The sequence below is a fragment of the Populus euphratica genome, unplaced genomic scaffold, assembly GCF_000495115.2.
Source record: "Populus euphratica unplaced genomic scaffold, PopEup_1.0 scaffold1202.1, whole genome shotgun sequence".
Taxonomy (NCBI): Eukaryota; Viridiplantae; Streptophyta; class Magnoliopsida; order Malpighiales; family Salicaceae; genus Populus; species Populus euphratica.
Window position 1 is genome coordinate 19,645 of NW_011501053.1, and position 24,752 is coordinate 44,396.

The following is a 24,752-nucleotide window of genomic DNA, read 5'->3' on the forward strand; positions in this document are numbered from 1 at the left end:
AAGTGAAACTTTCTTTTTTCAATTCATGTGTTACCTATGCATTAATTGCTCGTATCAACACATTTACATATAAGTTTCATAACAATTTTATCAAAAAATCTCAACTTCCCCATTTTTTTAGCTACGCCGAAAATTCCATAGGCAAGAAGACGAATCTTTCTCTTCAATTCTTTTAATTGAAAAGTTACTTTATCATTTCTCATATCTGCTAATATTATCTCATTATCAAATAATATAATATACAATCAATTTTTACAATTTCAAATTCTATTTGACACTAACACACTCAATGATTTACATAGTTATAATCATTCGAGTTGAGTTTATTATCTTAAATGGCTACTAAAACAAGAAAAAATACAATGAAAGTCAAGTTTTTTCTTCACTTCTCTTTTCCTCCCTCAACTTCTCTAAAACCCTAGCTTTCGAAGCTTTAAATCCTTGCTTAAGTGTTTGAAATCTACTAATTAACCCTTATAACCATTCCTCAATCTCAAGCTCTTTAAAGAATTTGATGAAAAAAAATCAAGAGAAAATAAAAAAAGTCTCCCCCCTCTTTGGAAGGTGGTTCCACAATCTTAGCTTTCTTTGGAAGCCTGTTTGCTATTTATGTGGCTCTATATTCCATTATTTACAGCATTAAAACAAGGACTTGTTTGGTGTTTTCTATTTAATTGGATATCCTATCTCCACTTGGTTTTAAATCTGTCATTGTAAACAAAAGTTTTCAAACTTGTAATACCTCTTCAGAATTTATTTAATATTTTCTTATTCTATATATTTTTTTTTCCACTAACCATTTTATTCCCGGTTTTAATTTTTGTATTCCAAAAAATCTCTGAAAATACCAGTCGAGGTTACACCATCACTAGATGAAGGATACTTTTGAAAATAAAGCCAAAATCTCATAGCTATTTTTTTAGTAGAATCACTAGTGACAAAAAATGAGATTTTTTTTTAGAAAATAGCATAGTTAATAATTTTTGATGTAAGATACCATGTTTAAAAAAATATTTAAAGAAATAATAAAGTTAATGGGGTAAGTGATGTTGGAAACACATTACAATTCAATAGGTTATACGGTTGTGAACATCATAACCTATTAAAATATTTTTTTTTGTTCAATTCAAAAACAAATTAAAAAGTATTTATCCTTTACAAATTAAAATAATTGATTTATTAATTTTATTTTATTATCAATTATTATAAGAATTATCAATGAAAATGATTGGTAAATCTTAATTGTATTGGATTCCTTTAATTAATAATTATGACAATTATAATGAAAATGATTAGTTGTAGTTATTCTAAATTTTCATAGGATTCCTTAATCTATTAGGTTAATATTTATGATAATTATCGGTTAAAATGAATAGTTGTATTCAATTTTAAATTTAATAGGACTCCTTAATTTAATATGTTAATTAATAATTATGGTTAGATTAGTTATAATCAATTTAAATTTCCTTAGGTTAATTAATAATTATAATACTTATTAATAAAAATAATTAATTTTAGTCCTTTTAAATTTTAATAGGATTTTTTAATAGATTAGTTTTAATTAATTCAAATTTTAATAGGATTTAATTATTAACTTAATTGATTAATTAATAATTATTAAAAAATTTAGAATAAAATAACTTTAGTTAATCAATTGATTTGATAGCTGAACGTTTTTTTTTTTTTCAATATTATACCATCATAACATAAAAATTTGGCTTAACTGGGAGAGTAATAAGGTATTTTAATTATTATTATTATTATTATTATTATTGTTATTGAAATGCCCATGTGAAGGGTCGTTATGTCGCGGAGTTTGTAGCAACGTTCATATGGCTGCTGGCTGCACTATGGCTTTTAGAGTGATGGTTAAATTATCTTGGGGCCCCTTCACCCCTATCTTGGCACGTGTCTTGAATAGATTTTTAGTATAACATTGACAATTCTTTCTTTTTATCTTTTTTTTTTCTTTTCCAAGATTTTCACGCCTAACCATCCAAATTTCAAAGCTAACTTTTAATTTGTTTTGCTTTGGGATTTCGGCCAAGTTTTTTTTAGTTTCTAATATTTGTCTTTGGTTTTTTTTAAAAGTTTTTTTTTTAATTTTATTATTTAAATATAATTTTATTGTTATTTTTTTATATAATTTATATTGGTTTTTAATTTCATCATCAATTTAAAATTATGATATATTATTTTTTTCAATTTAATTTTTATTTTTTGATTTATTTTGTTGAAGTTATTTTTTTTTTAATTTCACTCTTCAATTAAAAATTTATATTTGCCCTCTAATTTATTTTCTATTTTTATTTTTATCCACATTCTTCTAATTACTATTTTTTTATTATCCTCTTGTATAATTATTTTTGTTTTCAATTTCATCCATCAATATTTGATTTGTCTAAAATTAAGTTTTATGGTTTTTTCATGTATGGTGCTTTTAGTCTAATGACTCGGGTCATGAATTTAAAAAGTTAATGTGTGTCGATATTTTTTTTTGTTTATTTTCTTTTTTTAATTTAATCTTTTAATATTTTTTTTAAAAATAGTTTTGTGTTTTTCATCAATTTGTTTTATTAGATTATCTCAATTTTATAACATAGACCACAAGTTTTGTAAGTTAATTTAGGTTGATTCACCTCTTCTTATCAAAATTATATATTTATCATATTATCACAAGTTGACTCAAATTGGTTTTTAATTACTAGGTTATTGTGATTATTTTTTTAATTCTATTTATATTATTGTTATTTATTTTTTAGTATAATTAAAATAAAATTACCTTATTAAATCCGATCAGGACTATAATTTAAATTATTAATTTTTTATTTAAAATATATTTATAGTATTATAAAAAAAAATATAGATTTGTAGCACATGCACAAATCTAAGTAACAATCTACATGTCAATATATAAGTTGGAGTCTGCTTGATATTATATTAGCTATTATTTTTTAAAATGTTTTTATTTAAAAGTATATAAAAATAATTTTTTTATTTTTTAAAATTTATTTATGATATCAACACATATTATTTTTAAAAAATTAATTTAAAATTAAAAAATTAAAATTTTTTAAAATCACTTTTAAAATATAAAATAAACTGCTATTATTAATTATTTATTTGATTGCAATACCTTGTTAATTTTTTATTTTATTTTATGTCATTTTCCGTTACTCAACAGTGCACATGCAAAGTCATAGAAACGTGTGAAAATTGGCTTGTCTCTCTCTTTCTCGTGAAAAAAGAAAAAGAAAATACACATATTGAAAATCAGCACATGGATTATTGGCCTGATAAATTTGTCATGTGGAGTCAGAGAAGCATCTCATCACCGCAACCGCTGCTACTACGCCCACTAATATTCCAAAACAACTTTCTTTGTCCTCAATTTCCTCACACCTTCTTGAGCTTTTCAAACATCACGCAACACCATCGTTTGCTTGTTTTACTTCCTGTACCATATAAATCTAGGCCTCGCTTCTTTCATTAAAATCTGTTCTTTTTCTTTGCCCTCAAAGAAAATTCAAAATTTACAATCAACAAGCATTCTTGGTTTTGAGAAACAAAACCATGAGTTTGTTTAACTGGGTTTCTTTGGGGTTTTTTTTGTATTTGTTGAGTCCAATTTTAAGCTTAAAGGGGTCATCAGATATCCCTTCAAGGTTTCTCAATTATGCCAAAAAAGAAGAGCTATTTGATTGGATGGTAGGGGTAAGGAGAAAGATACATGAGAATCCTGAACTGGGTTTTGAGGAATTTGAGACTAGTAAGCTTATTAGAGCAGAATTGGATAAGATAGGTGTTAAATATAAACACCCACTTTCAGTTACTGGTGTTGTTGGCTTTATTGGGTCTGGTAAACCTCCTTTTGTTGCATTAAGGGCAGATATGGATGCTCTTGCTATGCAGGTTTGGTTTAACTTGATTTTTGTATTTTTTTTACTTCGTTTTGTTAGTCTAATTGTGTTAAATCAGTTTGATTCTTGTAGGAATGATAATATATATTCAATTCTATCTTTTATTTCATTGAAATGAGTTTTAATTGAATTTAGAAAGTTTTTTTTATTTAACTTTTCAGTTGCTGCAAGTTGGATTTCATTGAAATGAGTTTTAATTGAATTTGAGAATGTATCCCAGAAGGGTGAGATCTAGTTGCTGGCTGTTTTATTCTTCTTTTTCTTTTTATTTTTTTAACTGGGATCAGTTTTTGTTGATTTTCTAATTTTCTGTAAGTTGACTTAAATATTTCTGTCGAAATTTGTTACCTTCATTAATTATATTGGTTTTCTAGAGTGACAACCATTTACGCACAGCATGGTGTACTTTTAGTTTGGATTCAATTGACCCTTTTGTAATTGGTGAAATAAAGTTCCACGGGAATTGATTCATGGGTACTTGAATGACAGGAAATGGTGGAGTGGGAGTACAAGAGCAAAGTTCCTGGGAAGATGCATGCTTGTGGTCATGATTCTCATGTTGCAATGCTTCTTGGTGCTGCAAAGATCCTTCAAGACCATCGTGAAGAGTTGAAGGTTTGTTGTTTTGTTTGGGCTTGCTTTTACTGATGTTATATATGCTCAAATTATTATCCTGTAGCGCTCTTAAATCCTGACAATTTCAAGTGTTATGCTAAGTTTTTTTAGCAATAGCAGAATCTTTTTCCTGAATATTTGTGCAGTCATTCACACATTGTTCTTCAATGTCCTTTTTTTCCTCAACACCGGAGTTGTTGAAACTGGATCCACTACCCAGCAGAGCTATGTTTAATTGAAGATTTTCTACTTTGCTGCATAATTCATCCATTTAATTTCCATTGTGTCAGAAATTGATCTATCTTCCCATGGAATTCTAAACTCCTTTCATTCATGGAAAAAGAGAGAGAGAGAGAGAGAGAAGAAGAGGAGAAGAAGAAAGAAAGAAGGAATTCTAAGTTACTCTACAAAACAAGTAGCAGACTTTGGGAGCAAATGACCTAGCAATTTACTTCATTTGCTTTGGCTTATTATATTGGAGAAGAGCAAAACACAAGTGCCACACAAAACACTCACCATGGTTGGTAAAAACAGGTTTCAAATTGTAAAATCTCATGCTTTTATTTGCCAAACATAAAAAAAGAACAGAGCTAACATGGATAAAAAAAATTAATCATGAGCAAAATTGTATGCGACTCTCTTGCTAGCTCATTGAACTTGATAGTAATGTGAGTTATAGGCTGGTTTTAATGAGTTCAAAGTGTTCCCTTTTTGGCCCATTTCCATGTTGATTGAGCTACTTTTTAAAGTTTGCACGTGTTGCCTTGCTCTAGTTTTTGTTGTTTCTATCCTTAACGCAAGTTTCTATAGTTAACTTAAGTGATATCATACGAAAAGCACTCTTTGCTTCATTTCTTATATTTTTATTTGTATATCTATTTCCCAATCAGGTATTCAGGTTATGCTATCTCTTGATATACTTTTATAGAAAATAGAGGACTAAAAGCGGTATTCCCACTCCTTTTATTGTTATTTTCACTTCTTGACTTCTATTAGTGACTAAACTATCCCTATCTATATTATTTCTTAAAATTGAAGTTTAAGGATTAGTAAGAATAAAAGACTTCCTAACATAATACAAAAAACAATAAATTAAATGCTAAATTTAAAATTGTATCTCAATGACATTGTTGATTAAGTATATATATTTTTTTACATGAATTGATATTTCATTACAAAGTGGATTGTTATTTTATTTTATTTTCATTTTATTATTTGTAATATATCCTCATGCAAAAACTATGTTTATATTGCTGGTATCATATGACAGTATTTTGTATCATCAACATACTTATAGCATATTAACAATTTTTATTTTATTGAAAAGACATTTTCATTATAAAAAATTATGATGTTTAAAATATTATGAAATTTATTAAATGCTAAATTTAAAATTGTATCTCAATGACATTGCTGATTAGGTGTATATATATATATATTTTACATGAATTGATATTTCATTACAAAATGGATTGTTATTTTATTTTATTTTCATTTTAGTATTTGTAATATATCCTCATGCAAAAACTATGTTTATTTTGCTGGTATCATATGACAGTACTTTGTATCATCAACATACTTATAGCATATTAACAATTTTTATTTTATTGAAAAGACATTTTCATTATAAAAAATTATGATGTTTAAAATATTATGAAATTTAAATGTAAAGAAAGACACTCTAAATAGGATTAGTTTGTCTGTCCATAGAACTTTGGAGTGGGAATAATAATAAGAGAAGTAGGAATAGCTTAACCCTTAATGTAATTGAAAAGAACACAACAAATAGCAAATACATTTTATAGCTTTTCCTGCATGTTTATTTACCCTCCAATCTCCATAGTGCTGCAATAAATTTGCGAAGTCTTTTATTTAAATAGATTTGTTTTATGGTAAATTACTGTTAATTACCTTTTAAATGAAACATTATGCGTGTGAGTTAATATCACTTTGAACTTCTGCAGTTCTATCTTTTGGGGACAGATTCTATGTTTTATTTAAGCATTAATAGTTTATGTGAACTTTGTATTTAACTATGTATTTACACATGATTTTGGTCTTTTTAAAGTAATAACATCATTAAATTTTGTTAGAACTCTTTATGTTTTTATTTTTTGTATTTGATATTAGGCTTTTGCATGGTAGGTGAACTCGTATGTTTTCATGATCTGAAGTCATTAGAACCTAAAATGATCTGGATGAATTTTTTTATTTATTTTGACAACATTGATGCCTACACGACCAAACTCACTTCATTTTTTCTCCACACACACATCACTAATTTTTGGAGGCATGCTTATCCTCTCGTCCTCTGGTGCACGTTCTTAAAATTACATGGTGCACACACAAGGAGCTCTCACTTGTTATACACATAACAACACACATGCAGCGCACTAACAAAATGAACCAAGTCTGCCTATGTATACTAAGTTGATGTCAGTTCAGATAGCTAACTTTTCTAGCTTGGTTTTTTGGTACAACTAATTATAGAGAAATGTTAGCTCATCTCTTGGTCTACTTGTTACAATTCTCTTCAAATCTCATTGCCTGCAACTTGGTACAAAGCTTGCTCTTTGTAGTGAGTCAGTTGGCTTTTCTAAAGACCAATTTATTAATCACTAAGAATTTTTTTTATTATGCCATGGCTAGCAATTCCAATACTTTCTTTCCACAACCAGATTAGCTTCATGCATTTATGGCTGGCTCTGCTGCTAGTTTTAGAGTCCCATGCTGAAGTTTTTCCGGGCTAAATTTTTCGTCTTCTGGGGAAGGAAGATCCAAGCATGTTTTCATTTACATTATTTGGATAAAAGGGGAAAACTTTAATCTTTGAGAGGGGCTAAACTTTTGGATAGAAGAGCTAAACATGTTCAAAAAGCATGTTAGGGGTGAAAGGGGGTAAATTTTCATCTTCATGAGGGCCTCGGTAAAATTTTCTTTGGGGGGATTGAGCAAATTTTTAGCTTCAGGCCCTGCATTTTGCATTTTCATGGAGACAAATTATACTGAAATAATATGTGGAGGTGGTGGCAGCACTGTCTTTATGATTTTACATTTTCTATTCTTTTACTTAAAGTACTCATTGAAGCAAGCCGTTAGGTGTACAAAGAAAGAATACCATGCAGTATTCGAAGTGGATCTGCATTTTTGGTAAGAGCTCGATTGAAATTCCTTGAAGAAGTAGCTTAAACATGCCAATAATACTTTCCAGCTAACAGATAATGACACTAAGCTCTCTGTTAAAGTTCAGATATTGTTTCGTCCGCCATAGATGGCCATTCACAACAGTATTTGCTGTATATACCCCTATACCCCAAAACCTTTACTCTGGTGGAATTTGGAAGCTACCTGGTGGGGGCCCCTGACTCACACTGTAAATTACATGAGTATATGGACTGAGATGATAAAAGATGACCCGGCTTGTCACTTTTTGGTTAGATTCAAGCCCATCCAGGTCTTTTTCATTGTTTTTATTTTATTTATTCGGGTTATTTATGTTAGACAATTTTAATTGATAGGCTGAGCCCAGTAGTTGAGTATTTTAAGGTTATGCTATTTATATATTTTATTTTACATTTTCTATTCTTCATCCTAGCTTTTTTTTCCCTACTTTTAATTCTTGGCTTTCTTCTTTATTTCTCTGCTTCTAGTTTTCTTTAGGTTTTTGTACCGCATCACTACCTAATGAGATATGCTGTTAAACTACTAGGCCAGGACGGGCTGCTATTTGGTTTCAGACCCTGTGCTAGTCCCTCTCTTTGCTATTCTTTGAGACCTCTTCAGCTCTCAAAATTCTAAGAGAACAGGAGCTTTGTGGTTCTCTTTCTTATGCTTCCTCCAATTTTCTTTGTTCTATTAGGGCACAGTTGTTCTAATCTTCCAACCAGCAGAGGAAGGAGGTGGTGGTGCAAAGAAAATGATTGATGAAGGAGCATTAGAGAATGTTAATGCTATATTTGGCTTGCATGTTACCAATAAGTTACCAATAGGTGAAGTGGCCTCCAGACACGGTCCTCTACTGGCTGGGAGTGGATTCTTTGAAGCAGTAATAAGTGGAAAAGGAGGTCATGCTGCCATTCCTCAGCATTCAATAGATCCAATACTGGCAGCTTCCAATGTGATAGTTAGCTTACAACACCTTGTTTCACGTGAAGCTGATCCACTGGACTCCCAGGTGCACATTTTGTTTTCTTCACATTACATCAACTCTAACTCTTAATGCCTTTTCATTTGTTTTTCATAATCTTATTGAGAAACAGTATAATTTTTGTTTTAAGTTCCTCTGTTTTTGCTTCATGCTATAATTCTACAAAGCATTTTATTTTTGAGGATTGCTTCTGTGCTTTTCATTAGAGGGTTAATTTACCACCTTGTTGTGCTTGAACATGGCTTGGTTTTTCTTGCAATGTTGAAGCTCTTTAGATGAGAAGAGTTCTGTTTTCACTGGTATCAAGATGTTTTGGATATTTTTGTCTTTTACAGTTATTATTGTGATTCTGAAAAGTACCTCATCTTTTGTTCAAATGTGGCCAGCTTAAAACTAATTAATTGTTAATCAATTAGTTTGAGAAACCTAATTTTTATCATGCCATCAAGCTGCGCTGCGCTGATTATCACAATAGTAAATGAGAATAGAATATAGAATTACATGACTTGTTCCTATGTCTACTATATGTATGCTATTTTGTGATTCAGATTTGGATGATGAATGAAAAAGATTGAGAAAGGTAAGTAATTTAATCTGATTGGTGCATCAGTTTCTTTTTTATATCACTGAAAAAAGAGACTTTCTGTTAGCAGATAGGAACAATGCTCGGCTTGTTGAAGCGATTGAACATTGTTATTCATTCTTATTCACTTTTTATATTTTGGCACTGTTTAATTTGAAGTTAACATGCAGGTGGTGACAGTTGCAAAATTCCAAGGAGGTGGTGCATTCAATGTTATTCCAGATTCTGTTACAATTGGTGGCACCTTCCGAGCCTTTTTAAAGGAAAGCTTTATGCAGCTTAGGCACCGTATTGAGGAGGTATTGCTGTTGAATTATGAGCAAATATAACTATGTCTGAAAAAGTTGTATTGAATTTCTTGTTTCATTTTTTGTGGACAAAAATCTTGTCCAGCCTTTTGGATCTGTGATCTTTTTTCCATGCTTTGTCTTTGTAACTAAAAATGGTTTTCCTTCTTTATCTCAGTGACAAAAATTTAACTTGGTAGTATTCTTTTCTGTTGTATTCTCAAACTTCTATGCAGTTTTACCATTTGCTTCCTTATATTTCACCATGACCAGTCCTGTTTCTCTTTAATTACAGGTTGTCACAGGGCAAGCTGCAGTACAACGGTGCAAAGCAGTTATTAATTTCCTTGAGAATGAAAAACCCTTTTTCCCTCCTACCATAAATGATAAATACTTGCACAATTACTTCCGAATTGTTGCTAGTGATTTGCTGGGCATTGACAAAGTTAAAGACATGCAACCATTGATGGGATCTGAGGATTTTGCATTTTACCAAGAGATGATACCAGGATATTTCTTCTTTATTGGAATGCAGAATGAGACACACAAGCAACTTCAATCCCCACACTCACCTTACTTTGAAATCAATGAAGATGTGCTTCCTTATGGCGCTGCACTTCACGCATCATTGGCTGCTAGGTATCTTCTTGAATTTCAACCAGAAGTTACATTGCCTGAGGAAAATGATCATGATGAATTGTAAGGCACTTTTTAGCTGACTTCATAAATAATATAAATTTCTCGTTACAAGCGATGAAAATTTTCAGGACAACTCTCTGTATTGTTTCTGTTGTAAATATGACGTGTTATTCAAGTTAAAATATCCTGTCAAATCACGTGCTACAGGTTTATCTTTATCAGAATGCTTAAATTTCCCTCTCATAGTTAAGTTTTGAGGAACAATTTGAAGCTATATGACGCTACACCTTCTAGTTACATCAATATTGCTAACTTCCGATATCATTTCCAGCTACTCGTTCATTTTGTTCTATAGAAACCGTACTGTACTGTGATCATTCATCAGAGTTGAGGGATTGTGCTAATCTCGGTGACATGGATGCGCTCATGCATCTGAACAAGCCATGTTTGTTTTAAAAGCCGCAAAACTTTTGTTGACAAGTCTAATAGTGGTTCTAAAGCGCTTGGAGCAGCATCCCTTCTTGCGAGGAGAAAGCAGACGTTGCTTGGCTGCTTGTTACACAGGCATGATTGTCCTTCAAACATCCTCTCGAAGAATGCGATGCATCTGTGATATAGGACTGGGCACCTCCCCCTTGACCAGTTCTCCAAGAGACGTGGAAGTTGGAGGCTCGGCATTGTAGGGAAGTAGTGCCCATGCACATAACATCTTCTCAATTAGATGACATCTTCACCGAACCTCTTGGCGGAGAGGCATTCTATCATATCCTAGACAAGATGAGGTTTATCTAATCTACACGCTCCAACGTGATGGTGGGAGTAATGAGATTTCCAGAACAGCTATCTCCCTTAAATCATCCTGTAAATCATTGATTGTATTCTCTCCTCTTTAACCTCTGATACGGGGATTATATTATAAATAGCTGTTACATGGAATGAAAATTAAGCCTTTTGGCAAGCACTTGGATTTATTAGAACCTACAGCTACTTCAACAAATATGCAGAAATGTTTGCCAAGATTCTTGAACGTCACGATTCTTGTTCTCTTATTTAATTTGCTAAGAGATCAAGTGAGGAATCCCACTAATTAACCGTGGCATCCAAAGAATGACATTGACTTCAATACAAGTTAGACAACAAAGAGAAAAATTAGTAACTGAAGTTTTTAAAGCAATCGTGCTGCCGCCCTCCCTGGTGTCTCTACAAGTGCTGACAGCTGAATGAAAATTAGTTAGTTTAGAATTCCAATTTATAGAAAATGAAAATGTTTAACCTAATGATGTAACTCAACTTATTAGATTTTAAATTTATTTTCTAAAGATCACTAGTTTGAGTCCCTCAAACCTTAGGACTACTGGAAACTTACATAGTTGTTAATTTCAAGACCCATAAAATTAGTTGAGATATACATAAACTAACCCGAACACTCATATTAATAAAAAAAATTATAATTTACTCGAGTCAATCAAATGAATTAAAGTAAGGTAGTTAATCAATATAAACAGGTTTTGTTTAAGAAAAATGCTAAAAGATCCTGAATCTAATAATTTAAATGGCATATTGGGTTTATCTAATTACAATGATGTAACAGGAAGACAAGTTTAAAGCATCATGACTCATCCTACAATTATCAATATAAGTTGGCTTCTTCACTTGCAACTATGATGCGGCTCTCTATAGTGTCTCCAGAGGTGCTGCCAGCTAAATGAAAATTAGTTAGCTTAGAATTCCAACTTATGAATAATCAAAATTGCAATTTACTCGGGTCGGTCAAATGAATTAGAACTACATGCATTGCCAAGTTCATGAAGGGCCTGGGAAACACAATTGCAGTTCTAAATGAGAAGCCATGCTCAACTTTTCAATCATATTGACGTGCAATAAAGCATCGTTATGAGCATATCTTGAAATCACGAAATAGCCCAAGTAGTAAAACTTCTCCAATACAATATAGCCTTATCCACCTCCCAAACCCCTAGCATATGTTAAAGAACAATATTTATACCAATGATTTGCAATTGCTAGGAGTCCTAGGGCAGTACATAATTATGTAGAACAAGAAGAAAAAAAGGCATTCAATTGCAAGATCACACATTTATTAGTTGATTAATTAGTATAATGATATTAAAAATGTAGTAGACAAGCACAAAAAAAAGAAGAAAAAGAAGCAAACCTTGATAAACTCATACGTTAAGCCATGAACTCTCTCAACGATAAACCCACATTCCTCAACTCCTTCACAAGAAACTCAACACAATCACAAGTCTCATCCTCCTTCTTGACATTCCTCCTAGAAACCACAACACATATTTCAAAAGTAGCTTGTGCTTCTTCCTCTCCATAGCTATTCATTTCCAGGCCAACCACACGATTGCAAAAGGCACCAACTAATACAGTACCTAAAGGGGTTAGATGAATATTAAATCAATCAAAAGGCGATCTACTGCTGAATTGGCCCAAGAGATTCTCCCATGTATCAGCAAAGAAAAGAGAAAAAAAAAAAAAGATGAGTTCTTGTTAGATCGCTAAAACAGTAATAAGGGTTTCTATATTTAACTCAAACGGGCAAATGGGTCTCTCTATGTTTAGGATAATAAACAGAGAGAGATGGGAAACAGTAAAAAGATTCAGTTTTTTGTTAAATTATGGCTTGAAAACGCTATAACCTGAAGAGGGTCTCTCTTTATTGCTCAAAACAAGGCGAAAACGAGACGAGCTTGTATCAAAAGGACACTGTGGGTGGTTCATTTGAAGATAAAATAGAGAGGAAGAGCGACAGAGAGAAAGGGAAAACCAAAGATGTCTGACCGAGGAATCGGGTATTAGGGAAGGTGCAGCTTCTGACGCATAGACACATGGGAGAGTGTGGGAGCAGAGACACAGTTACTCAGTTATGTAATCATAATTTTAATCTTTTCTGGGAGGTGAGTTTTTCAATGCATTTCATTTCTTGGTTTTGCACTACTGGGGAGGAATTTGTATCCACTCTCTGCGAATGTGAGTGTGATTGTGATGGCAATTTTCATGGAGCAGCTGCAGCCGACAATGAATGAAGAGTTTCAGCAATGTATAATAAATTATACGCCCCAAAGATTTGTAAGAACAAGTCAAACGCGAGAGGAATATATGTTGGATTTTGCATATATCCTTTCCTTCTCTGAGTCTCTGATTGAATTTAATTCGTGCTAACTTAGAAATGCAGCTGCTGCCCGCCCCTCCAACAACAGCATAGAATTCATAAACTCACTATTGAAAATGGCCAAGTTGAGAATCCTAGGTTAGAGATTTCAGTCAACGTAGTGAACTTGAAGGATATCGAAATTTGGGTCACATCATGAAATCTTAATACTTATCCTGTTATCAAGATCATTCATTCCTCGGAATTGGCACCTTTGCCCCAACAGATTTCTTCAATCATTCACCAGGTATGGCATATGTCAACATGGTTTGGTTTCTTGTGAAAATTGGAAGTCCTCCTTGGCCTAGAATCCATGTATTCAGATCAAGTTGCTGCCTTTGGAATTATTCCACGAAATGTAACATTGACATTGCTCCAGTGATTGAGAACAATCAGGCAAAGACGGATTGCGAGCATGAGACCGCAGATAAAATTTCTACCTTCCCATAGCTGCACACAAGAACTATGTTCTGCCGAGGTTTACAGTAGAAAATCATTCAAGTTTTTTCGATCCAAACTCAACATGGTAGTAAAAGAAGAGAGTCAAGGATTTCTCGTATCCTTGTTAGACAGTCAAGGATATCTCGTATCCCTGTTCAAACGAGTATATCAGGGTATTCCACCATGACCCAAAAAAAAAAAATAAGGCACCCAGAAGTTTGAACTTCGAATTAGTATATATGGGTTGGCTTTGACAAGCTGCCACGGAGCCCTAGTTCATGCCAAATACCATAATTCACAAATAAAATGAACATACTATGGGGAAAAAAATGGAGATCCTGCTTCATGAAACCTGAATATAAACCCAAGTTCTCCCAACATTCAATCTCACCATAAATGCATACAAAGCATACCATCTCATACTTATAATCTGAAGATTGAAACCATATCTCATACTCTAGGTATAGAAAGTATTTGCTGGTCAACAAGTTATGCAACTCAACAGGTGCATAAGCCATTCATATTCAACACACAAAAGAGTCAACAAATACTATAATCCCAATTAAGCCAAGTTTACACGATATGTTTTTGGAATGAGGCACAGTAAAAACACCATATAGATAGATGTATAACGATAGAGAACATTCGCCTGAGATCATCAGATCCTAACACATAATTTACCCTTTGGCCTTAAGCTCTGCAAGCCGCCTTGATAAATCATCCTCACCCACCTTCTCCTGCGAACTGGTTGCCACTGCATGAGCAGCAGGCTGTGGCAGCCCAACAGAGACCTCCAATCCATAGTCATCAGCTACCTGTTGCATCAAGCTGTTGACCTCACCCTCAGGTGTGGACAGTGAGGTAGAACCAGCCATTGCGCTCTCCATGAACTCTGCCTGTACCTCCATGTTCACAAACTGCTTCTCAAACTGATCCATTGTCTCCGACATCTTCTGCAAATTACCTGTATCGAAGAACGATAAAAAACATCACCGCAGATCACAGATATCTTCAATTTATAAAAAAAAACAACAAAAAAAAGGCTACAAAAAACCAACCCTTTTATTAACCTAATAAATAAATAATGAAAAGAAGATGTTTGATCAGTAAAACCCTAATAGGATAACAAATTATAATCTCTTAATTAATGAAAAGATAAGAGTAGTTACCAGTAGCGAGAGTAGACTCGAGGGACTTAACAATAGAAGCCATGGACTTGTTAATGGTGGTCATCTTAGCCTGAGTATCAAGCCTAGCGACAACGGCATCGAGCCTGGAGGAGAGCCTCAAGTAATTCATCTGTTCAGTCCTCTTACGAATGGCGTTCTCAGCATAGATCCGAGCACCGTCCATGTTTCCTTTCTCGATCGCCTTCTTCACTTTCAATTTCTCCGATTTCTCTTCCTTCTCGCACTTCCTTGCCTGCCTTTGCAGCGATTTCGATGTGAATTTCAAGTCCATGATCTGATTCAACAGCTTCTCTGTGTTTCCCATTTTTTTTTGTTTTTTTCTCTCTACCAATATCAAATAATCCACTTCAATTCGAATGGGTTTTATCAACTCTTTCTTCTTTTTCGTCCCCTGCAAGGGAAAGGAAGGTGCCGGGGGTTTTCTTAAATGCCCATGTTACCCTTGGGAGTCCGCGTGCGTTACCGTGTCAATCGCTGCCCTTGTTTGCAATTTGCTTGCCTTCTGGAATACATTTTCCCAAAACAATCTTCTTCTGTCTTACAATTGCACCCTTCCATTTTTCAATTTCAATGTGTTTCCATGCTCCCTCCCTTTTAATTAAATTCAGTTAAAATGGCTAAAACAATCATTTTAACTAACTAGCTAAAAAATATTAAAAATGGCTAAAAAAATCATTTTAACTAACTAGGTAAAAAATATTATTGAATCATTAAGAATTAAGTATAAAGCTAAAAGGAATGGGGTTTTACTAGAGTTGAAATTACTATTCATCCTTTCATTTGAATTGTTACAGTAATTTTTTTAAAAATTCTTAATTTGATCTTTATATTTTTTTTCCTTATATAATTGAATTATTTTTAGCTTAAATAAGAACCTAATTGCATGTTTTTTTTTAAAGGAGATTGATTTGTAAGTTAAAGGATTTAAATAAAAAAATACGAATAAAATAAATGTTAGCTTTTAAATTTATTTAGAAAGTATATTTGATTCCCCCACTTTATTTTATTTTTACTATAAGATGACTAGTCCTTCTAATTCTAAAACAATTAATTATGATATAAAACTTTTTCTTTCAATCATTTTTAGGTGGGAAAAGAGAAAAGGGATCCCTGGATTCTAATCTAGAAAAAGAAAGTTATTATTGTGATGATTTCAACTATTAAAATGATAAATTTTTATATCAAATGATTTCATATAATAAAGACATAATAAAGATAGCTCAAATTATGTGTTTTTTTACATTAAAAGTGCTTAAAGAAAAGGATTTTAGCTTGAGATGAATTTTGATTTCAGGTTGATTTTGGATTTTGAAGTGGTTTTTTATGCTTTTAGAGTTTATAGATTGATTTAACAAGATTGCTATAATGTTTTCTAATTTTATTTTGATTAAAAATAAGTTAAAAAAAAAATTTTAAAAAAAAAATAAATCACCTTGATTTCTCAACCACCATAATAGTAAAAAACTGGAAATTTAAGATAACGTATCATCTATTTTTTTTCTAAGATAATTCATCACATTAACTTATACAAAAATAAATCAGAAACTAAAACAAAAGCTTTTCATTAATAGGCCAAGCATTTGGCCTCTCTCTCTCTCTCTCTCTCTCTCTCTCTCTCTCTATATATATATATATATATATATATATATATATAAAAATAAAATCCCTTTTATATATTTTTTAAAATAGTTTTTAAGTTTATATTTACTTCTCTATGTTTTTTATTTAGTTTTTTTTAATGATGATTATTTTTTAATTATATTATATGTGTTTAATTTTTGAAGATGTTAGTATGATTAAGCTAGAATTTGTTTTATATATTTTATATATATTAAACTTATTTTTAAAAATAAAAAATATTTTTAATATGTGCAGCTTTGCATGGTATGTTTTTTCTTTTTATTTTATTTAATAAATTTTATGTGTCGATTTTTGTTACAAATTAATTTTAATAAAAAAAATCATTAAACATAACCAAGTAAATTATTTATATTGCGATATTAAATATTTTAATCTATATTTGTCTTTTATTTTTTATAATTTTGTTATTTATATGAATTTTATTTTTAAATTCTTTACTCAATAGTTCTTGATTTATTTAATTATATACATGCATAAAGTTTTCAATTTACATTTAGGATTTTATATGTAAAAAAACACGTTGAGAAATTCTGTATGTTCAATTTTTTTAATCATATATTGATGTTTTCAACTTAATCCTTATTCTTTAGATTTCTGATTTTTTTAGTTTATTTTTTTATAAAAAATTTAATTTCACCTTTCAATTCAAGTTTATTATGCTTTTAGTTTGATGACTTATTTCAAGGATTCAAAAAGTTAAAAGGGTTAATATTTCCTTGGTTTTATTTTCTTTTCCATAATTTTGCAATTGTTTTTTTGGTTGTTACCTTATTTGTTTTTTATTAAATTATTCAAGATTTAACCTGGTTTTTGAATTTCTTTCACTTCTTCAAAAACATAATTGTCTTCTAAATTTTTTTTATTTTTATGAAAAACATTTGGTGCGACCAACGAGGCCACCAAACTAAAGGAAAACTACCATTCACCCACTCTCATTATGTTGTGGATTATACTAGTAATTTACAATGTTTTGCATTTTTTTTTTTTACTTTTTCATTGAATTTTTGTTATGATTTTTTATCAAGTTTGTTTTTGTCAATTTCATTTTTTGAATATTGAGGTGGTTTAGGATTTAGCTTCGTAATTTTTTATTATTTTATTTTGTCTTTCTATAGGGTTAGTATAATTTGTAGGTTTGTTAAGGTAAACCAGGTTGCCATGATTTATAGGTTTAATGGGGTATTTTTTTTCCTATTTAATTGAGCTTGGTAATCCACAATGTTTTGTTTCTCTTTTACCCTTTTTTTGTTATGATTTTTTTCAATTTTATTTTGTCATTTTTATTTTTTACTATTAAGATGGTTGAGAATTTAACTTTGTATTTTCTTTTTCTTTTCTCTCTTTATAGGTTTAGTATGGCTTTTGGGTTTGCCAAAGTAATATAAGTTATCTTGATTTATGAGTTTAGTGGGGTATTTTTTTAATTGAACATGAATGTTTTATCATATAGTAAAAAAATAGTTTTAGAGAAAAGTCATTTTATTAAACTTTATAAAGTCCATGAACATGTTTATAAGTTTGGCTGGTTAATCTAGTTCATAGGTTTATATATTATTAAACTTTATAAAATTGGGGCTTAAGTTTTTTTTCTTCTCAAAACCTGTTTTTCAACTCATTTTGACCCAAAACGCCTATGAAACATTTTAGAAATTGTGATAAACTAATCAATGACTTAAAAAAACTAAAAGATCATCCCAAAAATCAAAATCAACCCAAAATTAAACCGAGCTCAAATATATTTTTCACGAACTTTAAAAGTTAAAAAAACACCTAATATAAACTACCCTCATCAAATAAAATCATTTGACATTAACATCAGCTATTTTGTTGTTAATGATATTTTTCTCTTTTTACTGCTGGAATTTGACAACCTCTCTCAATCAAAGATTAAAAAATAACAAAAATAATTTTTTGTACTAGAATTGAGTTTGAAAAAAATTAAAGCACTAAAATCATATAATTTGCATTATTTTTAAAGTTAGAGGACCAAAATATATATTTTCCGAAACTTATAGCACACCATCCACGTTTGATGCCTTTTTTATTTCAATCTCTATTCTTCTAATTCTATCATTTACTAAGAAATCAGAAGCAATTAGCCTTACATTAAAATTAAATCACCAAAAATAAAACTTTAAGGAACAAAATGAATTGTCAAAAAATAAACAATGACATCCATTAGTTGAAGAAGGCAGAAAAAAACCTAAAACACTAACCTAAATAGTTTTGGGCTTAAGTATTATAAGGACAAATATTTTGTGTGTGTATGTGTGTGTTGGACTAAGTAGGAAAAAAAAAAGGCTCATATAGTCCTATATTTACATAAAAGAAAAGATAAAATCATAGAGTTTATATAATAGTTCAATCATCATTGATAAAGAAGGTAAAAGTAAAGCAACTTAAGGATCATGAACTTTGTAAAATTAGAAAGAAGATGGAGAAAGGGTTAAAAAATGATTGTATGATATGTGATGATGGTATTTTATGGTTTAGGAATTGATTATATTTTTCAAATAATGTGGAATTTAGGCTAGATTTTGGATGAAACTCATGATTTTCATTTCACCTTTCATCTAGGTGGTAAAAAGATAAATTAGGATTTGAAGAAAATATTTTAATGGAATAACATGACAAAAGAAACTACTAAATTTGTTTTAAGATGTTTAGTTTGTCAACAAATTAAGTATGAGCATCAAACATTTATAAGACTGTTGCAACATTTAGAGATTTTAGAATGAAAATGGAAGCACATTTCAAATTGATTTGTGGTAGGATTTCGAGAAAAAAAAAAAGAACAAAGAAAGCAATGACATTGTATATGTGATTATTGATAGACTTACTAAGTCAACTCACTTTCTTCCTATCAAACTTACTACTCTTCTTAATTATTTAACACGGTTGTATGTGGATAAAATTGTTATTTTATATGGTGTTTTTATTAGTATTGTGTTAGATAAGACAAATTTAAAATTTGGCATTGTATTTAACAAGCAAATTAATCATATTATAGAATATCTATTAAGAACCAGTGTGAATGATCTCAAATGTGATTGGCATCACCATTTATCTTAGTGAAGCTTATATATAATAATAGTTACTAGACAAGTATATGAATGACACTTGTTGAAGTTTTGTATGGAAAAAGGTGCATGTATTTTATTTTTTTTTGGTGTTGGGATGAAATTAGTGAGGAAAAGTTGTTAGGATCTAAAATTATGTAAGCTATTACAGAGAAAATAAATTTAATTAAGGATAAGTTTATGGTAGCTCAAAATCAACAAAAGAGTTAGGCTAACAAAAAAAAAAATGAGTTGTAGTTTAATTCTGGTGATCATGTTCTCATAAAGGTATCTCCTATTAAGGTTATTTATCAGGTTTGATAAGCAAAGGAAGTTGAGCTATATAGGACCATTTGAGTTCCTAGAAAGGATTTGTGAAGTTGCTTATAGAACTTCCTTACCACTAAAGTTATCTACTATTTATAATGTGTTTCATATATCATTATGGAAGTATGTTTCTTATCTAAGTCATGATATGGTATAGAAATTGATGCGAGTTTAAAAAGATTTAACTTATAAAGAATTACTCATTCAAATTATAAATCGAAAAGATTAAGTATTGAGATATCAAATTATTCTATTTGTGAAGGTGTGATGGTCTAATCATATATCATGAAAGGCAATTTAAGAGAAAGAGGAAGATATACTAGCAAAATATCCTTATATATTTGAGAATGAAGGTACATTAAGTTTTTAGGATAAAACTTTTATAGAAAGAGGAATGTAATACCCTAATTTAAATATTTTTTGGCTAGAGTATTATAAGGACCAAAGTTATATATAATTTTATTTTGAACTAAATAGAAAAACAAATTAGGCTTATGTAGCCCTATATTTATATAAAAGAAAAGATGGAACCATATACTTTATATACCCTAGTTTTATAACATTCATAATAATTTAGAGAAAATAATTTTAAAAGTCACATGAATTTCAAAAGGTGCAAAGAAGAGTAGTGAAGCACATTTACCTAGAGTGATTGAAGTTTCATTTTTTTTTAATTTCAAGGTAAGAAATATGAATCTATTTTATGTAGAAAGGTTTTGCATTGATTAAAGTTTTTTTGCTATATAAAAAATGCATAAAGTTCAGGAATTTAAATCTTATTTGTATGAATGATCAAATATAATGAATATAATAAATTCTAAGATATTGTATGATGTATTAAGAATGTTTAATGATTATTTAATGGTCTAAAAGTATTACGTATAAAAGTGAAAAGTTGTTAGTTTAAGTATTTGACAAAAGCTTCTAGTCAACCCAAAAACTATATTAAATAGATTTTTTTTACCCAAATTTTATACTTCAAAAAATTATTATTTTATCTTGTTTCTAACACCATAAATGATGTATTAATATGAGTTTTATAGAGATAATTAAGGTGAAAAAAAGTAAAAGATATTAAATTATCTAGCAACAACGCTAAGAAATGATTTCTAGGCTTTTTATAAACTTTATAAAAAAAATTATATGGTGAATCATATATGGATGGAAATATAATTAATACTAGTTTACAACCCAAAATGCAAAATGAAATTTCAAATTTTTTATAAGAAGTTATGGTTTTTATATTAGAAAATATGCAGTTAATAAATTATTGTAATCAAGTGTTAGAGAGATTTTGATGTGTTATATATTTGGAAATAGGTTGTTTGAGTTGATTTTATGGACTTTGGTTGATTAAAAAAACGAGATGAGTAAATCTTCACAAACTATTATTTTTAAATAAAATAAATATTTTTTTAATTATATTTTTTAAAATATGATCAAAACTTGTTATGCTCAAATTGATTTTCTTGTATGTGATATTTGTTAATGCATGTATTTTTATAAAAAGTGTTTTATAACCTAATTTATAAAAAAAAGTGTTTTGAAATGGATTTTCAAATGCTTCCGCATTGGATTTTAAATGGCTAAGTTGAGGTAATGATCACCTAAAATGGATTTGTTGACACTAAAGCTAACTATAATGGCTAATTAATGGATTATAATAGTTGACAATGGCCCTTGCCAACTAGTTAGAATAATTAGTGAGGAATAGTCAATTAATAGCCTCGGCATGAATATAGTGTAATTATAGTAATTTGATTTGAAAATAAAGTTATATTTATGAAATTGGATGTAAGTAAAAGTATGTATTGATGACTAGTTTTATTACATGTTTTGTGAATTATGAATTATTGATATATTTTTATTTTAAGTTTTTGTTTTATTATTGTTAATGCAATACGTGTTTGTGTATATATGTGAAACTTGTGCTTGGATACATGTGTAAAGTTACTTGCTAAGGTGTAGTTAGCTTGAATGTTTTTTTTTCCTTGTGGAGGATTAAAATAGAGGTTTTATTGAGATTCGAGCTATGAAGTTAACATTGTCAGTTTAAGTTGTTAGCTATATTTAAGGATTTTTGTTTAATAAAGAACATCTTTTGATTTATAATTAAAAATTTATTATTAATTTTTTTAAGAACTTGTAATAAGATTTTTTTGAGTTTCTTTTTAGTATGATATGTATCATGTTTAAAACTTGATGTTGTTAATAGAGCAAAATACTAAATGATATGGAAGTATTTATATCTAATTTTTATAGGTGCAACAATGTGCATTAATTAACCAAACATTTATAAAATAATTTTAAAAATATTGTGGTTTGAAAAAATAGGTTTAAGAAAAGCTATAAATTATAGCGTTTTTATAATCAATGTTTCAAGAAAAACTTTTCAATGGAACCATGCAAAATGCAAAATTATAGAGTACATTAATTATTCAAATACCTTTAAAACTGTGAATATAGCACAATTTAATTTTAACCACACCTCACAACACTACCAAACGAGCTTATATTGGTAATTTTATAGGATGCTCTTAAGTTGTTGATTTTTCCCTTTTTTTTTTTCCTAATTTTATAACAAGGGGGCTTGTCTTACCATGCTTTCTACAATTTGAATGGGAGGATGTCAAAGCATTTGTGAGACAGCCAGATGGCTCATTTTCAGTTGGTTTGAGCGTTTCCAGTGCTACAAGCAATTATTACATGGGATTGTAAGATATTTTTGCATGCATAGTTTGTTTGCTCTCTCTCTTACTGAAAATTTAAATTCAGATTTATTTTCTGGCTGCGAAAAAGCACAAAATCACAACTCGGGATGACATTTTTGTATGATGAGACATGTTTTTTTGTGTTTTTCTTACTGTTATGCACCTTTGCTTGGCCCTTCAATCGCTATGCATCTCATTTAATTGAAAAACATTCTGTATATGTCACAAGCACACTTCCATTATGTAATAATTTGAAGGAACCAACAACTTCATCCTATCGTCGTCCTTGGGAAATATCCTTACTAACATAGATAGCCCAAACCTCTTTTGTGCCCAGGTCTGCTCATGTGTGCACACATGCATGCATTTTGAACTTAGCATATCTGATATCTCTGGTTAATGAAACTCAAACTGAAATTTACAGGTAAACAAGGGCAAGCTAGACTTAACTCTAGCATTGGATGGCAAAGTGTTAGTATGGGAACCTTTACTAAAAATGTTGGAATCTGAAGGCATTGTTAAACGAGTTTTTCCTCTACATGGTATGCCAAATCTCATTTGTTACTAAATTACCTGCTTTGTGATGCTATATAAACTCTGAAGTTGGACAAATGCTGGCTTCTAGATGAACTTAAGAGAAAGAAACTCCTGAAAAGTTGGGCACAATTATACAAACCTGCTTGATGACGTCTTCATATTTTGGATTGAAGGTGAGTGCACGCAGCTAACCAATGTGTTGGACATTGCAATTATGTCACTGAATTCTAACTCGGGAACTTCCTCTCGGTAGATTGCCATCTATTTTGCTTTCCTTCGGATATATACTCGATGGATGATCTTTCCAGCTGCATTTGGACTTATTGTTCACTTGGTTGATTTTGGTTAAGTCTGTCGAGTTGCTGCCTCTTGGTATGCGTTGTAATTCATGTAACATGTCTCTAAGTAGGCATCTGGTGACATGAACTACATCGGATTTATAATGGTATGCTTTTTCCAGATCACTGCAGTTACTAGAGCTACCTTTTTTCTTCATAAACGTAATGCTATGGGCTGTGTTGTTTTTCCAGTTCAGGAAGCGTGAGAACTCAGCCCTTTTAGTGTGGCATGTCTTTAATGTAATGCCATTCTTGTCTATGGTCTCTTTTGTTGTAGTTTATACGTTATCTTTGCTTCCAAGTAAGATTACTTTTTAGAAAAAGTTTCCGGTTATTGCCAACTAGGGGTGTTCATGGTTCGGTTCGGTTCGGTTTAGACTAAAAAAACTAACCGAACCGAATTACTGTATTGTTGTAAAAAAAGTAACCGAACCGGACCGAAAACCGGTTCAAACCGAACCGGTCCAGTTCGGTTAAATCCGGTTTTTTAAGGAAAAAACCGGGAAACCTAATCCCATGGGTTTTTTTGGTTTTTTCTTTAAATTGGCTTACAGTTTGGGAAGATTTAGTCTTTTATTCATTATAAAATATTACAAGTAAAACTTACAAGCACACGAAGGCCAGAACAGAATTAACAATGCATAAACAGTAAACTTTACCTCTTTGACTCTTTCTGCTGTAGGTGAAGAGAGACACAAGGGGTTTTGTTCGAGTTTTTTTTCCACTGCAAGTCTACTAGATAGATGCGGAGATATGGGTTATTTATTTATTAATCAACTAGAGAAGAGACAGACATGCAGGGGGCAAGAGACAAAGAAGATGAAAATTGAAAGGGAAAGGAAGAAGGTTGGTTTGGTGTGGCACTGGCTACAAATGAAAACTAAATGAATTAGGTTTACATTTTACTGTACCATTTAGGCATTTAGTATTTATACTAGGTCGTTTCTGCCTTAGCTTTATTTTAATGGGTAGCCGGTTCGGTTCACCGGTTTTGGTGGTGAAACCGAAACTGAACCGAACCGGACAGATTTTTTGGTTTAGTAATCGGTTTAATCAGTTTTTTATCTCGGTTCGGTTTTTTCGGTTAATTTTCTATCGGTTTTCTCGGTTTTTTCGGTTATTCGGTTTTTTTGAACACC

At 30.6% G+C, this 24,752-nt stretch overlaps 3 protein-coding genes across 4 annotated transcripts; 2 read left to right on the top strand and 1 right to left on the bottom strand.

Annotated features, from left to right (window-relative positions):
• The first annotated feature begins 3,270 nt into the window (after positions 1-3,270).
• IAR3 (peptidase M20/M25/M40 family protein) lies at positions 3,271-10,397 on the top strand. Its single transcript, XM_011014728.1, has 5 exons — positions 3,271-3,912; positions 4,410-4,535; positions 8,395-8,709; positions 9,436-9,564; positions 9,848-10,397. The coding sequence occupies exons 1-5, from the start codon at positions 3,574-3,576 to the stop codon at positions 10,253-10,255; spliced, it is 1,317 nt and encodes a 438-aa protein (XP_011013030.1). The 5' UTR covers positions 3,271-3,573; the 3' UTR covers positions 10,256-10,397.
• Positions 10,398-14,283: 3,886 nt separating this feature from the next.
• LOC105117161 (charged multivesicular body protein 1-like) lies at positions 14,284-15,403 on the bottom strand. The gene is made up of 2 exons (XM_011014729.1): positions 14,980-15,403; positions 14,284-14,774 (listed from the first exon to the last, which is right to left on the bottom strand). Exons 1-2 carry the CDS (start codon positions 15,302-15,304, stop codon positions 14,488-14,490), a joined length of 612 nt encoding a protein of 203 aa, XP_011013031.1. The 5' UTR covers positions 15,305-15,403; the 3' UTR covers positions 14,284-14,487.
• A 7,214-nt stretch (positions 15,404-22,617) lies between these two features.
• On the top strand, positions 22,618-24,229 carry LOC105117162 (anoctamin-like protein). 2 transcript variants are annotated; one of them, XR_840681.1, is made up of 3 exons: positions 22,618-22,741; positions 23,163-23,280; positions 23,364-23,399. XR_840681.1 is itself a non-coding variant. In XM_011014730.1 (3 exons), exons 1-3 carry the CDS (start codon positions 22,646-22,648, stop codon positions 23,526-23,528), a joined length of 294 nt encoding a protein of 97 aa, XP_011013032.1. In that variant the 5' UTR covers positions 22,618-22,645; the 3' UTR covers positions 23,529-24,229. The 2 variants fall into 2 exon arrangements, 1 of the variants encoding a protein (XP_011013032.1); XM_011014730.1 differs by lacking the exon at positions 23,364-23,399 and adding an exon at positions 23,449-24,229.
• The last annotated feature ends 523 nt before the right edge of the window (positions 24,230-24,752 follow it).

Coding starts and splice junctions, on each gene's coding strand:
- IAR3 (XM_011014728.1), top strand. CDS start 3,574: ATGAGTTTGTTTAACTGGGTTTCTTTGGGGTTTTTTTTGTATTTGTTG. Junction 3,913..4,409: donor TGGATGCTCTTGCTATGCAG/GTTTGGTTTAAC, acceptor CTTGAATGACAG/GAAATGGTGGAGTGGGAGTA. Junction 8,710..9,435: donor CTGATCCACTGGACTCCCAG/GTGCACATTTTG, acceptor GTTAACATGCAG/GTGGTGACAGTTGCAAAATT.
- LOC105117161 (XM_011014729.1), bottom strand. CDS start 15,304: ATGGGAAACACAGAGAAGCTGTTGAATCAGATCATGGACTTGAAATTC. Junction 14,775..14,979: donor CGAGTCTACTCTCGCTACTG/GTAACTACTCTT, acceptor TCTTCGATACAG/GTAATTTGCAGAAGATGTCG.
- LOC105117162 (XM_011014730.1), top strand. CDS start 22,646: ATGGGAGGATGTCAAAGCATTTGTGAGACAGCCAGATGGCTCATTTTC. Junction 22,742..23,162: donor AGCAATTATTACATGGGATT/GTAAGATATTTT, acceptor TGAAATTTACAG/GTAAACAAGGGCAAGCTAGA. Junction 23,281..23,448: donor ACGAGTTTTTCCTCTACATG/GTATGCCAAATC, acceptor TTTGGATTGAAG/GTGAGTGCACGCAGCTAACC.